The sequence below is a fragment of the Alligator sinensis genome, unplaced genomic scaffold (assembly GCF_000455745.1).
Source record: "Alligator sinensis unplaced genomic scaffold, ASM45574v1 scaffold745_1, whole genome shotgun sequence".
Classification (NCBI taxonomy): Eukaryota; Metazoa; Chordata; order Crocodylia; family Alligatoridae; genus Alligator; species Alligator sinensis.
In genome coordinates, this window is record NW_005842119.1 from 1,569,287 (window position 1) to 1,584,233 (window position 14,947).

General features: G+C 44.2%; 1 protein-coding gene across 1 annotated transcript in view; it reads right to left on the minus strand.

Annotated features, from left to right (window-relative positions):
* Positions 1–14,947, minus strand: part of CCDC149 (coiled-coil domain containing 149) — a gene marked incomplete at its 3' end in the record, with an annotated part of 86,588 nt that overhangs the window by 24,917 nt on the left and 46,724 nt on the right. Inside the window, exons 6-9 of the mRNA XM_025205573.1 lie at positions 10,052–10,224; positions 7,854–7,926; positions 3,374–3,458; positions 2,064–2,208 (exon numbers count right to left, since the gene is read on the minus strand). Of these exons, the coding sequence (XP_025061358.1) occupies positions 2,064–2,208; positions 3,374–3,458; positions 7,854–7,926; positions 10,052–10,224 (476 nt within the window). The remainder of the gene's footprint in view (positions 1–2,063; positions 2,209–3,373; positions 3,459–7,853; positions 7,927–10,051; positions 10,225–14,947) is intronic.

The following is a 14,947-nucleotide window of genomic DNA, read 5'->3' on the forward strand; positions in this document are numbered from 1 at the left end:
GGAAGAAAATGGCATGAGCTCTGTTAGGGCTGTACACAAGCCACGCCAGCAGGGGCCTTGAGGTCTGGGCCCAGAAATTGAGGCTCCAAACAGCAGGCTGAAGGTAAAAGAACCCAGATAGATAACAGGAGCCAAGACCAGAAAGGCTGAGGCAGAAGCCTACAAAGATGCTGAGGCCTGAAAGGCCAAGTATTGAGTGGGGCAAATAACTCAGTTGTGCTAGTGACTGGTAACACTTGCAAGGCATGGGAGATGGGGAAGTCAGAGGCCACGAATACAACCATTAAGGTACTGGGTCCCCAAAAACATCAATAGGGAGCAGCCTAGGAGCAGACAAGATAGCTTCTGGGCCTTGGGTAGCCTGCCAACTGTTTTCCCAAACAACATCAAGGTGTGGCAGGCAAGTGACAGAGACGGGCCCAAGCAACCCGAGAAGGCAGGGGCACCAAAAGAGGGCACTACTGTGTCACTCAACCCCACCCTGCCACTGGGGACTTAAGAAGTCCCTGGCTGCTGCTCCACAGCGTGGTCTGCCTTCCCCGATTGAGGAAAGGGGGAGGGGCTGGGAGCAGGGACTAAAGCCACCCATGCAGTGATGGTCACTATTTCCACATTCCCTTTTCAAAATCCTGGATCCACGTAGACTTACAGCAGTATCTGTTTACAGTGATACTATTATTATATCTCTCTGTACCCTAAATGTCTTCATAGATACATGTTTCATTACAGGCCAGAACAGATGAATTAGAATGGTTATGTATTGACAGAGTATTTTGACATAATACACAGATTACTGCAAAATGACAAATGTTGACAGGGTCCTTAGAGAGAGTCCTGAAGGGTCCCTTGACTTCTCCTAAGATCCTCTCCACAATGCTGATGACATATTAGCTAGCCTCCCTTTGGCTAACCACATTCTTGTTTATCCAAAGCATGCAACTGTTCCCCCAATTCTGTTGCCATTTCTATAAGAAGTTGCTTTGTATTAGAAGAATCAATTTTCAAAGTAAATCATCTATTCTAGTGTCATCCAGTTTCCTTCAGTACTACTTCCTTCCCTGAAAGAAGACTGTCTGCTTCTGGTATCTGGTTCTAATGTGCCTTTAATAAAAGGCTGAATTACCTCTGATTACCCACAGTGATTCAATAATGCTGAACACATTCATAGAACACTTTCCTCCTAGAATCCCACTTTCACAATACATAAAGGCAGTCACTGTCAAGCTGCATCAAAGGACAGCTATATGCCATCATGCTGGGTACTAAGGAAACCCCGAAGTGTGCGAAATAGCTAGATTATTACTGATTAGCTGGGCACTTAAGAGTAACTTTCAGCATGCAGAATCTGTGAATTCATAAGATTATTAAAAATCACACAGTACTGTTAAGAACTGAAAATGTATGCATCCTAAAGCCTACAGCCAAGCTGCTACATTAAGAACTTTCCTGGATGTGTCCAAGCAACACATTTGGGACAGTATGGGGCTGCCTTATCTCAGTCTAGGTAAGATTAAATGCTACATCCAGAATCGTCTCAGGCTCTTTCTTTTTCAGAAAACCACTTGATGATTACCAACAGTAATCTTTAGCAGACCTCAACATAAAACTGGCTACCTTTCCCCAGACCAAGAGGCTTCCTCACTAGAGCCTCCTTGCTCCTGGCAGGTCTTTCTTAGTCCTACTAGCCTGGGAATCTCTGACTAGGGCCTGCCACAGCTTCCAGTTTCCTAGAGCTTCCCTCTTCAAATGGTCTTTGCAAATCTTTGTAGGAATCGAGAGTTGCTCAGGAAATCCCTAACTCTTTCCCAGGTGGGTGTGATAATCCTCTCTACCAAACCCAAACATCTATTCCTAAAGGGCTCAGTCACAAAACATGGCTGGCAGGCCCTAAATCCCTTTAACAGAGTAGACTACCTGCTCACAGCAAGAGAGAAGTTTCACTGAAGATAGAGACAGAACATTTGACCATCTTTTCCTTCCTTCTTCAGTACAAAAACTCTAATATTAAACAATTTTTAAAAATCAGTCTTGTTTTCTCCTTGCTTCCAAGTTCTATCACCTACTTGTTGGTTTGTCTTTGGTGTTGTATGACCATGTTTTTCTCATGGATGGTTTCCAGCAAGGCAGTGGCCAAAGACTTGAGGTCTGAAATGGATTGGGGTGTGGCTGGTAGACTACACCCGTGATCCTCCGACAACAATTCTTGAACTAAAAGGTTACAAAGAGAAGTGAGTTTTAGTTTTATTTTATTACTTAACCAGGAGTAGGTTTATTTTAATAATCCATGCAGACAATATTCAACTGTCAAAAAAAAGCATTTCTGTTTGAGCTGATCAGTTTCTGACAGCAGTTGACTGGACAATCACAGATGGACTTATTTTCTGCTTAGCTAATTTTTTTTTTTGGCAAGTAAGTCTCTTTCCAGGAGGAAAGATACTTAATTCCTCTCTGCCATTTGGGCACCTGTTCTCTTAATACTGGCAAAAATGGAGTATTTTCTCTACTTTAAATGAAAAAGAAAATGGAAATAAGGAAGCTTACATTTTATGTTTAGAATGATTGATTCCTTATGGTTGTTTGAGACCAATGTAAAATGCTGTCACATGTAAGTTTAGAGAGACTGTACCTTATATTTCACTAGCCACATCAACAAGCCTCCTGGCATCTTCAGTTTGCTTACCTTGTGTGGCTATATAAATATAAGTAAACAAGACTACATCTGGGATGCACTTTTGTGTTCACACACATACCTGTGTGTGCTTGGACAGAGGAGGGGAAGGAGTAGAATCACACTCTAAAAAATAGTAATACTAGCATCCAGAAAAAGAATGCTTTTTTCTCATTATACTTTTCCTTTTTGATCTGTACTGTGTTTCAAAGGGCAACTAAGGGCTGGTTTTGCTTATTTCCTCCTGGGGGAAACAGCTCTGTTTCTCTTCTGTAGGAAGGGGCTTATTATGCAGAAGCTCCCAAGAGCGGGAGTGGATCTTGAACTTAACTGCCATTCCCCCCACCTTCTCTCTGCCTTCTCCACACTACTGCTGAAACAGAGAGTCCTGGCTGGGTCTGCCAGCTAAGCAAGGCATAATTCCTAAAGAAACTCATCTGGATCAAAGTTATATAGGGCTTTTTGAAAGGAAGAAGCCAAAGTAGTAGAGGGACTTAGGAGGAAAATTCGTGGTTAGACGAAAAAGAAACAGAAAAACATTTCAGCAGTTTTATTCTAGATAGATTGGAAAGGTACTTTGGGGTACAGCAGGCAAGAGAAAAGTTAGAGAAAAGTAATGCACAAGATAATTAGGGAAAATATAACTTTAGTTGATACTGAAATATAAATGAAGTTCTGTGCACTCACGTGACATCTAGGTAGTACCTTGTTTTGCAGAAAGGACTCCTGTCAGAGCACTGCTACTGGATCTACTGTGACTCTTGGAATTCTTCCGTCTCTCTAGAGCATTCTAAGGCAGCAAAAATATAGAGAGATATAGTGATACAGAGATACACTGGCAAAAAAAAAAAAAAAAAAAATCACAAGAGTAAGAAAATACCAAAGCTTTGTGATCCTATAGCTCAGTCTTTGTGATCCTATGTGCTTCAACCTTTTCAGTGCCCTCTGTCACTAGGTTGCCTCCACCATTCAGTAAGAGACCGACTCTCCCTCATCTTTCTCTTCTTGCTGACATACTTGTAGGAACCCTTCTTGTTCCCCTTCACATTCCTTGCTAGCTGCAACTCCAATTGCGCTTTGGCCTTCCTGACTTCATTTCTGCATGCCCAAGCAGTATGCTTATACTCCTCCCTAGTTGTTTGTCCAAGTTTCCACTTCTTATAAGCTTCCTTTTTGCGATTTAGTTTACTGAAGAGTTCCCTGCTAAGCCAAGCTGGTCTTCTGCCACTCTTGTTAGTCTTCCTGGGATAATTTGTTCCTGCTCTCTCAGTAAGGCTTCTTTAAAGTAGAGCCAGCTCTCCTGGACTCCTCTCTCCCTCAGACTGGCTTCCCAGGGGATCCTGCCCATGAGTTTCCTGAGCGACTTGGAAGTCTGCTCTTCTGAAGTGCAGGGTCCTTATCCTGCTGCTCTCCATCCTTCCTTTCCTCAGGATCCTGAACTCAGTCATCACACGGTCACTGCTGCCCAAGTTGCCATCTACTAGTACATTCCCCACCAATTCTTCTTCCTTGTTTGTGAGCAGCAGGTCAAGAAGAGCATGGCCCCTAGTTGGCTGCTCCAGCACTTGCACCAGGAAGTTGTCCCCAAAACTCTCCAAAAACTTCCTGGATTGCCTGCGCACTGCTGTATTGCCCTCCCAGCAGATGTCAGTGTGATTGAAGTTCCTCGTGAAAACCAGGGCCTGTGATCGGGGAAACTTCCGCTAGCTGTTTGAAGAAAGCCTCATTCACTGCTTCCTCCTGGCCTGGTGGTCTATAGCAGTCCTTATGCTCTTGTTCAAGAAAGGGGATCTCAGTGACATTAAGAACCGATAATAGGTATCACTCCTGTACACTCATTGAAAAATTCTAACCAAAGTCCTGGCCACTTGATTCACAGTGATCATGGCCTCAGTTGTAGGCCGTGAACACAGCTACTTTGTACCCAGCAGAACCATCCAGGACAACCCATTTCTACTACATGACATGTAAGCCATGGAACTCTCCAGCCTGAATAGTGGTTTTGTCTCCCTGGATCAAGGAAAAGAATTTTAATTGGGTCAACTAGGACTTCTTATTCCCAACTCTGGAAGCCTTTGGCTTTTGGTCTCTCTTCATCATTTAATTGTCTCAGCTCTTGTACTGGGGCATCTCTAGCCTTCTGAAGGTGAACAGAGCAGTGTGTGTCCCATTCCCAGCATGCAGGGTCATTTGCCAGGACTGCTCCCTATCTGGAATGCTCTGTGCCTTAATCATTGAGCCACTGCTCCATGTACCATTGCAGCACCTGACAGGCTTGGTCCTTCTGTCAGCTGCAGCCCCAGACATTGGCCCCCACAGTTAAGGTGACAGCAGAAACCAATGATGTGACTGTTTTTATGAGCAGTGAGGTTGATGTCTAGTCCCTGATCCATTGTCGGCAGGCCTATGAGCATGCCTACTTGGCCCACATCAAGTGGGCCAAAAGTGACACTTTTCTGTTGGGCACCTGGGCTGATGCTCAGCCTCCAGATCCGTCTGGAGGCCTATCCTGGTGCTTTGATGGTACCCAAGACCTGGACATTTTTCTAGGCCCACCAGGTTATCTAGCAAAGAACTGGCAAGTTCTTGGCAAGGAGGCTGAGGCACGACTACAACAGTGGCACTGGAGCCTACCAGCCTCTCCTACCACACCTGGATCCTGGTCATGAACGACCTGGCAGCTACCATCCTGGACCCATCAATGACCCTGCTCAAAAGACCCCAGAAGGTCATAGACTTCTGGAACAGGAACCACTGGCTCCAGCATTGGTTTCAGTGGTTCCTTATCTGACCATCAACGAGGGGGATCAGGGCCTGATCAATCTGGCAAGCAGGATGGCTGCCTTCCTCCTGCAGGTCCTTCAGTGCATGCTTTTGGCTAATAAACCCTTTCCCTGGCAATACTTGGCCTTTGTTTTCCTGCGTTAGGTGGGAGACTTCAACCCTCATCAAGAACTTTTCTTTGGATCCTGATCACTTGAGCTGGGATGCCTTCGTGCTTTTCTAGCAGAGCATCACACAGGCCTGGCAGCCTCCTTCCAACTGAAACCCCAGGGCAGGCACTTGTGATTTCCAGAACTGCTGCAGGAGCTCCTGGTCTATAACCTGACCTTGCAGCAAAGGACACCAATGCTCAGCTCTGGAAGACTCATCACTTCTCTCATCTCATCACACACTGTCAAGTGGATCCACCTCCTTGACTCAGCCCAGCATGCCTGGTGCTCAGCAAAAGCTCTGGCCGACCAACTGGGCTTGTACTCCATTCACTTTGCTTCACGTGTTTTGTCTGAAGGGAAAGATTCCCTCCACAAAAGTGCTTGCTACCTTAAAGGATCACCTCCACACATGACAAGCCAGGCAGATTTTGACAGGCTCATGAAATGGGCGGACGAGAACCTGATGGTGTTCAACACCAAAAAATGTAAGGTTCTCCACCTTGGGAGGAAAAACCTGCAGCATGCTTATAGACTCGGCAGTGCTATGCTGGTTAGCCCTACAGATGAAAGGGACTTGGGGGTCATGATTGACCACAAGATGAATATGAGTCTTCAGTGTGATGCTGCAGCTAGTAAAGCGAGCAAAATGCTGGCTTGCATCCATAGATGCTTCTCAAGCAAATCCCGGGACATCATTCCCCCATTGTACTCGGCCTTGGTGAGGCCACAGCTGGAGTACTGCGTCCAATTTTGGGCTCCACAATTCAAAAAGGATGTGGAGAAGCTCGAGAGGGTGCAGAGGAGAGCCACGCGCATTATCAGAGGTCAGGAAAACAGGCCTTATGATGAGAGGCTGAGAGCCACGCGACTCTTCAGCCTGGAAAAGTGTAGGCTCAGGGGTGATCTGGTGGCCACCTATCAGGGGTTTATCAGGGGTGACCACCAGTATCTGAGGGAACGTCTGTTCACCAGAGCACCCCAAGGGATGACAAGATCGAACAGTCACAAACTCCGCCGTGACCGATTCAGGCTGGACATAAGAAAGAACTTCTTCACTGTCCGAGCCCCCAGGTTTGGAATAGACTACCGCCTCCGGGTTCAAGCACCCACTTTGAACACCTTCAAGACACATTTGGATGCTTATGTTGCTGGGATCCTATGATCCCTGCTGACTTCCTGCCCTTGGGGCAGGGGGCTGGACTCGATGATCCTCCGGGGTCCCTTCCAGCCGAAATATTTATGAAATCTATGAAAGCCCTCCCAGATGGCAGCTTGCTAGACAGACAACCCTCATTCCCACCTATTTTTCCAGCTGTGGCTGTGTGAAACTTCTGGTACCCTGCTCCCTCCCCAAGTTGAACAAGAACAATTGTGGGATCTACTTTGTGATCCTATGTTGTACACGTGGACAGTCAAAATGAGTCATGCCCATGTCTTCACCAGCTGCCCTGACATGATCCAGAAGTGGCGCCTAGTGGCAACAACATTAGAGCAAGCCTGCTTGGCCTGGTGCACCCTGTACAAGCTACCCATCACTGAGAAAAATGGTGACATCCAGTGGTGGCTGCTACATGGTCACCACTTAGACTTAGCAACATCACCAGCTTGCCCTTTCTGCAAGGAGGTGGAAGAGGTTCTCTTCCACACCTTCCTGGGCTGCCCTTCAACTGTGGCCACTCTGCTTCCCCCAGCACCCGCTTCAGTATGCTGGACTTGAACTTCTTTGAGACTTCTTACGTTTTCTTTATCCATTACTGAGCAAGTGAAGGGAGCATGGTCTGCCTGGCCAATTTCCTGCTTGGCCAGGCCAAGATGGTGACCCTGAAAAGCCAAAGAAACCAGCATGCAGGGGCCAGCTCCAATGACACCCTCCAACTGTTCCGCTTCTTGGTCCAGGCACGTCACATCTGAGTTTGGACTCTTTACCTTGCAACAAAATGTGGACTATTTGTACTGTGCTGGGTCAGTGAGGGGGAACTCTGCAGGGTGGAAGACAGACAGCTAGTCTTAAATGTGTAACCCCATGAAGGGTGTTGGAGGGGAGGGCATTTCAATCTCTGGTGGTATAAGTGTTTTTATTACTGACAAATGTTTTATGCTCTGCCGTGGGGAGGGCACTCACTTTTGCATGTTTACCTTTTGTTTTTAATATTTTTATAATAAAGGTTATAATATACTTTTAAAGAGCACAAAAAATGAACCTAAATAAAGAGAGAAACCAAGCATAGAAGTACACTTAGTAACTTTACCTTGTACTTAACAATGTTAGACTTAAGAAGATTGACTTCTTCTTGAAGTTGCTTTAATCTCTCTTGGAGGTACCTGGAAAAGTATGGCAGATAATATTACATTACAGTCATGTAATACTGTTTCCTCTATTACTTTTTAAGCACTGGCCATGAGTTCACCATTCTGCACAAGGCACACCACTGAGAGCTGCTGCCAGAGTGTTCTGTGTAATGGGACCTCTACTTTAGAGCTCCTTAATGCCCTCTGGTCTCTCATGCTTGGATGTGTTAAATCTTATGGATGATCTACAAATCTCATTTCTTGCCTCTAAGCTCATGGGCAGGTGGACTGAAGGTGCCTGGAACTATCTATCATAAAACAGGAGATATTTATTGGTATTCCCAATTCTAAATTTGTGGCACGGGCATCTGGAAGATTATATTTCAATAAATATTAGCAAACAACTTGCCTATGCAATTTTTGTATCATTTCATAATGATCAATCATACACTCCTACTCTGTCTGGCTTTTCACTAAAGTGTAAAATTTTAGCCACATTGGTTTCAAGCTGATAAAGGCCACATGCATGTGAACAGCTGATCTTCTGGTAGAAGCTACCAATGTACAAGCATTTGTTCAATTTCTCCCAGGGAAAACACGCCCTTCTCTAGGAGAAAGATCTTCCACGGGTCCCTTATGGGAGAAGCTCACTCACAAGAATGAATACCTGTATGCTCCCCTTCTGGTCTAGTCTGGGACTAGAGTGCAGCAGTAGAGAAATGGTCCCTAGGCTTCCTCCAAATGCGGACTGCCTAGTCACGGGGCATTGCTCCAGCCCCCTCCTGGACTAGCCTGGGAAGAAACTGAAGCAGCTGCCCCACACTTCCCAGTACAAATGGGGGGCTTTGTCCTGCTGCCCCACTCCCCTCTGAGTCCAGTCTAGAATCACAGGAAGTCTTTCCTTGACCCTCCACTCCTCTATGGAGAAAATGGAGCAACCACTGCTTCCCATGCTTTCCCCATACTGGGATCACCGAGGTCTTGGAAAAGCACAAGCAACAGAGGAGAGAGGGTGAATGCCTGCACTGCTCCCTCTCCTGGAAACATCTCTAGTGGCAGAAATTTCTCAGAAATTTCAGACACTAAAAATGAATGCCTGTTTGTGGCTATAATTAAAGGGGTGTAACTATTCCCCTACTCATGCGGATGCAGTTATAAAGGTATAAAGATGCAATTACCCCAGACAGCTCTCCCCATGTGGAAAGGAGAATAAACTATACCAGTACAACACATCTTTATACTCTTAAAACTGTGCCCACACTAGGCTCTGCACCAGATTAACTATTTCAGTTAAAACTGAAATTATCATAAAACAAACTGACACTACTAAATCAATGAAGAACTACACAGATGAGGTCAAATAAAAGGTAGCGATTCTGGAGCTGATGAGCACAAGGCAGTACCCTGGGTCATATTTCTCTACCTCAAAGTGATGTTGAAAGGAGCAAATGACGTTTGTAAACCCATTTCTGTTTTCTAAATTATTTGCAAGTGTTCGGTAATTACCAAAAACATAAATACTTATATTAACAGTGACTAAACCTTTGTTATCTTAGGAGAGGGCATGGATCACATTGAAATTACATTTCTCTTTCCCAAAGTAGTTTCAAATAATTAGAGCTTGCCTAGACAGGGAAATTTATCCATATAACTACAATGGAAAATTTGTCGGTGCATATAAGCCCTTATTACAGTTAAACTTTGGTCAAAAAGAGTTCCTTCAGGGTGCTTGGGCCCCTTCTTTACAAATGAAGTCTCTATCTGGTCATGACATTCACCACATGATGTCTGAATGGTACAAAGATGCTGACTTCTGAGTCTGCCTTTGATGCTGTGCCACAAACAGACTCAAAACAATGCAGTCTGCACCACTCTTCTTCCCCCCCATTCGAACAGATGGCAAAACATCATTGTAGTCAAGTGAAACCCAAATATTTCCCAGAAGCTTGTAATTCTCCACCATGAAACAGTATTATCTTGAGAAGGAATAAATCTTTAAACCAACAGAACAGCAATCAAAACAAACAAAATACCAAAGGTCCAAATTTCTCAAGGTTCATTATTTGAAACATTTTCTGTAAAGTTCTGCTGCAACTGAGCTCATGATGCACATACCAGTTTAAGCAATCTGCTGCACATTTAAAAAGAGTGCACTTACCGGTTCTCCATACACAGAGCATCCACATCAATGATGCGGTTTTCATGTCCTCCTAGGACATGATTAAGTTCCTGGTTTAGTCGGTCTGCTTTATCCTGGTAAAAGGAGCGTTCTTCTTTTACATCCTGTAACTCATCCAACGCTGCTTGAAGATCATGTTCTAGAGTCTCAATCTGAGAGGAAAACATAGCTTTATCATCATTTTTCAGGATTTACTGAAGATTGCATGATATCTAGGCACAAGACCCACAGACAAGTCATTTCTGAACAGGACTGGATTTAGAAGACCTGTTTGTATTTGGTTAAAAACAACCCCATAAAAACAATGCAAAAAGACAGTCACCACAATATTAAAGAACAACAAAAAGTACACAGATCTAGAACCCTTGGTTCAAAACACCTTTTAATTTAGGATAAACTTAAATCAAGATATAGTAATTTACCGCGTACCTACTTAAGATAAATGAGTATAGGGGGAGAGAAGAAACCAGAATACAAGTGTCAGGCAACATTTTAATTCACAGTGGGCATGTCTACACGTGCCCCCCAGGGCACAGTTGTTACTACGCCATCATCATTCAATACTTGCTTTTGCCGGTACGCTGTTATTTTTAGATGCTTTGATACTGTAGCGACGTGCTATAATGAGATAGATCGTCATTATGGTGATGTAGCAGTAGCGTCACAGTTTGTGCCCACTGATGCTACATCACTGTATTGTCTTGTGTAGACACGCCCAGTATCCCTATATAACTTCACTGGAATTATCACAAAGGCCTCCACTGTAAGAAAAGCTGATGTATATAACCATACCACTGCGTTTCTTTAGCTACTCACCTAAATATTCATACACCTTGTCACAAACCCACAATACTGTTCATGGAATTCATTTTATTGATGTGGCATATTTGGTATCAAATGTATAGGTAGCAGCATCAAGATGTTTTTTAACTTTATCATTATTATGTCTGTATGAATGGTCATATATGATATGAATATAATTATTAGATTTCATATTTTGGTCAAGACTATTTAGTAGGGCAATAATTAACTTGTGTCCCTCCCCTATTCACACTTAAGACAAGTAATCACTGAGAATTAGCATCTGACATAGGTATGTTTAATGGTCAGTCAAACAGACCCTGGAGCCAAGCCCTTCCAGACAATGATAAATTTATATTTTAAAAGAAAAGACCTGTAGGAAGCACAATACTTAGCTATTCAAAGATAAGTAATTCTCACAGCGGGGAAATTAATGAGAGACTTTAGGGTATTGAATCAGTAATCTTTATGTCTGAAAGGACGTAAATATTCTCCAGGTTCATTAGAAAAGACTTTGGGTCTTGTAAACCAATACACCCTTGGGGGCAGAAAGTTATATGAATAGCATAGGCGTCCCAAGAATCTAATGGTTAATGTAGTAAATAAATGGCCAGATAAGAAACCATGTTGAAGCCTTGCCCTGAGAGCAAGTGTTTGCCTTTATATTTCTCAGGCATAGAGAATGACTTTAGGCTTTCAGCTAGCAGGCAGCTTAGCAGGCTGAGTATTCTGGCTCTCAGAAGTTGCAGGGAGCCCTGACAGTAAAACAGAGGCAGGACCTGCTTTTCAACTGTTAAGCCGAGCTGAAGCTGCATAACTATGGTTAAAATGCATGGTAAGATCAGATTATTGTTCCAAAGTTTCTTTTTGTTCGGTTCTTCTTATATCTTTCTACCTCAACATCTGGTTATTGATTTCTTACAGGCAAGCTCCTGTTTTTAGATTTAAAACTTGATTAGAAAATATTTAAAAGTATGGTTATTTACATAGCTTTGAACCTCTGCATGGTAGTCACAAAGAACCCGTGCACAGTAGTCACAAGGATACGTAGCTGGTGTATGTTAAGGCAATCTAAGACATGCAGTTAGTCATACATTAGCCCAGGGAAAAGGAGTTGAAAAGTTCCTATGTTACAGTATGGAGAGAAGAGAAACTATACACCATGTATGGTAACTATGTTGGTAGAGAGCTGTATGGTTTGTAAGTCATTCTTAGACAATGGTTGTAGCATGTAGTGTACAACTGCTGGGGTGGGGAATATTCCAAGGTGTTTACAGCCTTTGTAGCTCTATGGTGTGTATATGGGTAGGGGGTAGGGTTGCCAACCCTCACGGATTGGCTGGGAGTCTACCAGAATCGGCATTGATCTTCCAGTGACTACTGAAAGCAATCCGGGAGATTGATAAAGTGAATGGGTTGAACAGTACAATTAATGACTAGAGGTGCATCGGTATCAGTCCCATATCAGATCAGAACCAATATAAGGAAAATTGACAGTATCGGCAAACGACTTTTTTTGGCTGATGTGGCCGATAATGTTGCTGATAAATGCCCTGTGCATGGACGCAGATGCAGCGCAGTACACAGGTAGCCAGGAGCACAGCCCAGCAGCGTGGAAAGCAGCCAGGTCTGGCTGGTAGGTCTATTGTGAGGGAAGGGATGTGCGTGTGGGGGCGGCGGCAACAATCAAGGCCCCAGCAGTGAGGGAGGGAGTGGGAGTGAGGCTGGGGCACAGGATGGAGCCGCAAGCGGCTCATCTGGGGGGCACTGGGAGTGGGGGGCAGCTCCTGCTACTGCATGCACCCTGGGAGGCTGTGGGGAGGGGGGTGGCCCCAGATCTGCATGCAGGGTGAGGGCAGGCTGCCACTGCAGGCTGGGGCCAGGGCCGGTCCGGGCTTGGTGTTATGGTGGAGCTGCCACACTCTCACGTGGGGCTTACAGACACACAGGACATGGGGCAGACTCTTGCTTTCATAGCCATACCTCTGGCCCTCTTGTCTTGATGGTTGTAGGAAACAGTGCTGTCAAGTGGAACGCAAATGAAACATGCCTAGTGAATGAAGCATCAATCTGCAAAGCACGTGAAGTTTCTGCAAGACAAGTTGTTGCTGGTGTCCCACTCTGAGGTGACCTTGAAGATTTGGTTCTGGTCAGGTTTTGCCTTCAGGTCACCCATGTAGTTGACCAGTATGGTGTCCTTCAAAAACTTCTCCAGGCAGGGCCTGATTCAGGGGGTTACAGTGATTTGGCTGGTGGTTGGGGTAGGAACAGCAAGACCCCCAGATCCTGCTGTTCCTTGTACCATGACCAGCAGCAGCTGATGCGTTTCCCAAGGCATCACATGGCATCATGGGCTCAGCTCCACAGCGAGGCAAACTCCCTGCTATCTCACGTGATCTTGCCCCTTGGCAACCCACTCAGGAATGTGGCCAGGCTCTTGTTTAACGGTGGCCTGACAATCCTCCTCTTGGTGGTCATCTTCAGGGCACTGGCAGCAATTCTGCTCACTATGTCATCATGGCAAATTAAGGAGGTGAAAGGAACAGGTGACTACTGAGGTGTCACAGAGGTCTCTCATGCAAGGTACTTTGGCATCCCTCTACCAGTAGTGGATGTGCAGGATCTCTTTGCTGGCCTATTGTTATAATACAGTTTTGCTTTTATAGTACATCTTTTCGTTATCTTTTAAAACTAATTTATCGTCAAGGCTAAGTGTGAATTCACAGTATTTAACCATATAGGCAAGCTTCTTCCACAGAAGGGGATCTAAAATTTCTGAGCACATAACCAGACAAGTTATGTCTTAAAGCTGGCAAAGTCCCCTCTGCTAAAATCTGGCAAGACCTAGGCGAGGCAGGTAAAGCTGAGGCACCATAGATGAGAGAGGTGACCTTCAGAGCATCTCAGTCTGTTCTTAGTGGTCAAACAGCAGAAGGAAGAAAGAGGCTGGGGGCTGAAGAGTACCGCTGAAGGTGTGGAAGCGTCTCTCAAAGGCACATCTGACCACATCCAGAGTCAGGGTGCATCACACATCTAAATTTGACTTCATTATCACTTTTCCTCTTTAAAAAGCCCAGGGAAAAAGGAAAAAAAAGATCCTATTTATTGCCATTCTCTTTAAACCACACACATGGCATTTTTGTTTCAGAAATGTGTGTATACTTAGTTGATATTATTTTATCAGAATTAAAGTTAAATCAAAGTTCAACAATTACAAAATATGTAGAAGACAAATGAAAAACAGCTACAGATGACAACCCTGTCCCAAACTTTTGTTGGAACCAGATTAGCAATTCAGTAGTTTCTGCCATAAAACTTCATACTGACAGGCCAAAGAGGTAAGGCAGCATTTGTACTTAGAATTGGGTTAGGCCACTGTGTGATGTGGCTTCAAGGAAAAAAATCTAGGCTAAATTTATTTTCTAAGATTCTTCTTCTCAAGAAATCACAGCTAAACTAAAAAAAGAGGTGGGGGGGAGATGAATTGTTGGTTTCTGAACTGAAGAAAGGCTCAAAACTGTAATGGCAGCTTTATATCCAGGAATTAGTATATTATATATATATATATAAATCAGCCTTCATAATTCAAAAAGGTTTCAGTGTTAGGGTTCAGATTTTGAGCCATTTTTCGGTTATAATAAAATGTATGTCTATGAAGGGGAAAGAAACCCAAGCTAACTCCCTGTCAACACTTGTTCTTAAAATACAGTCGTTAACCGAAGTATGGACAGGGACTTGAAGTTCTACCTTCAGTACATTAAACAAGGTTAGGACAAATAACAACATCTTGGGATAGGAGACATCAATCGGTGGACATCTAAATGCATTATCAAAGCTTGGCGATTCAATATGCCTCAGGTACAATATAAATGATTAGGGAATATTTCCCTAAGGAAAGATGTGAGGCAGTATGAATAAGGTAAAAAGTCAGGAGAGCCTGTAGACATGCAGGGACATTGAAGCAGACTTGATTCATAGATGTTAGGGTCGGAAGGGACCTCAATAGATTCATAGATGTTAGGGTCGGAAGGGACCTCAACAGATCATCGAGTCCGACCCCCTGCAGGAAAGAGT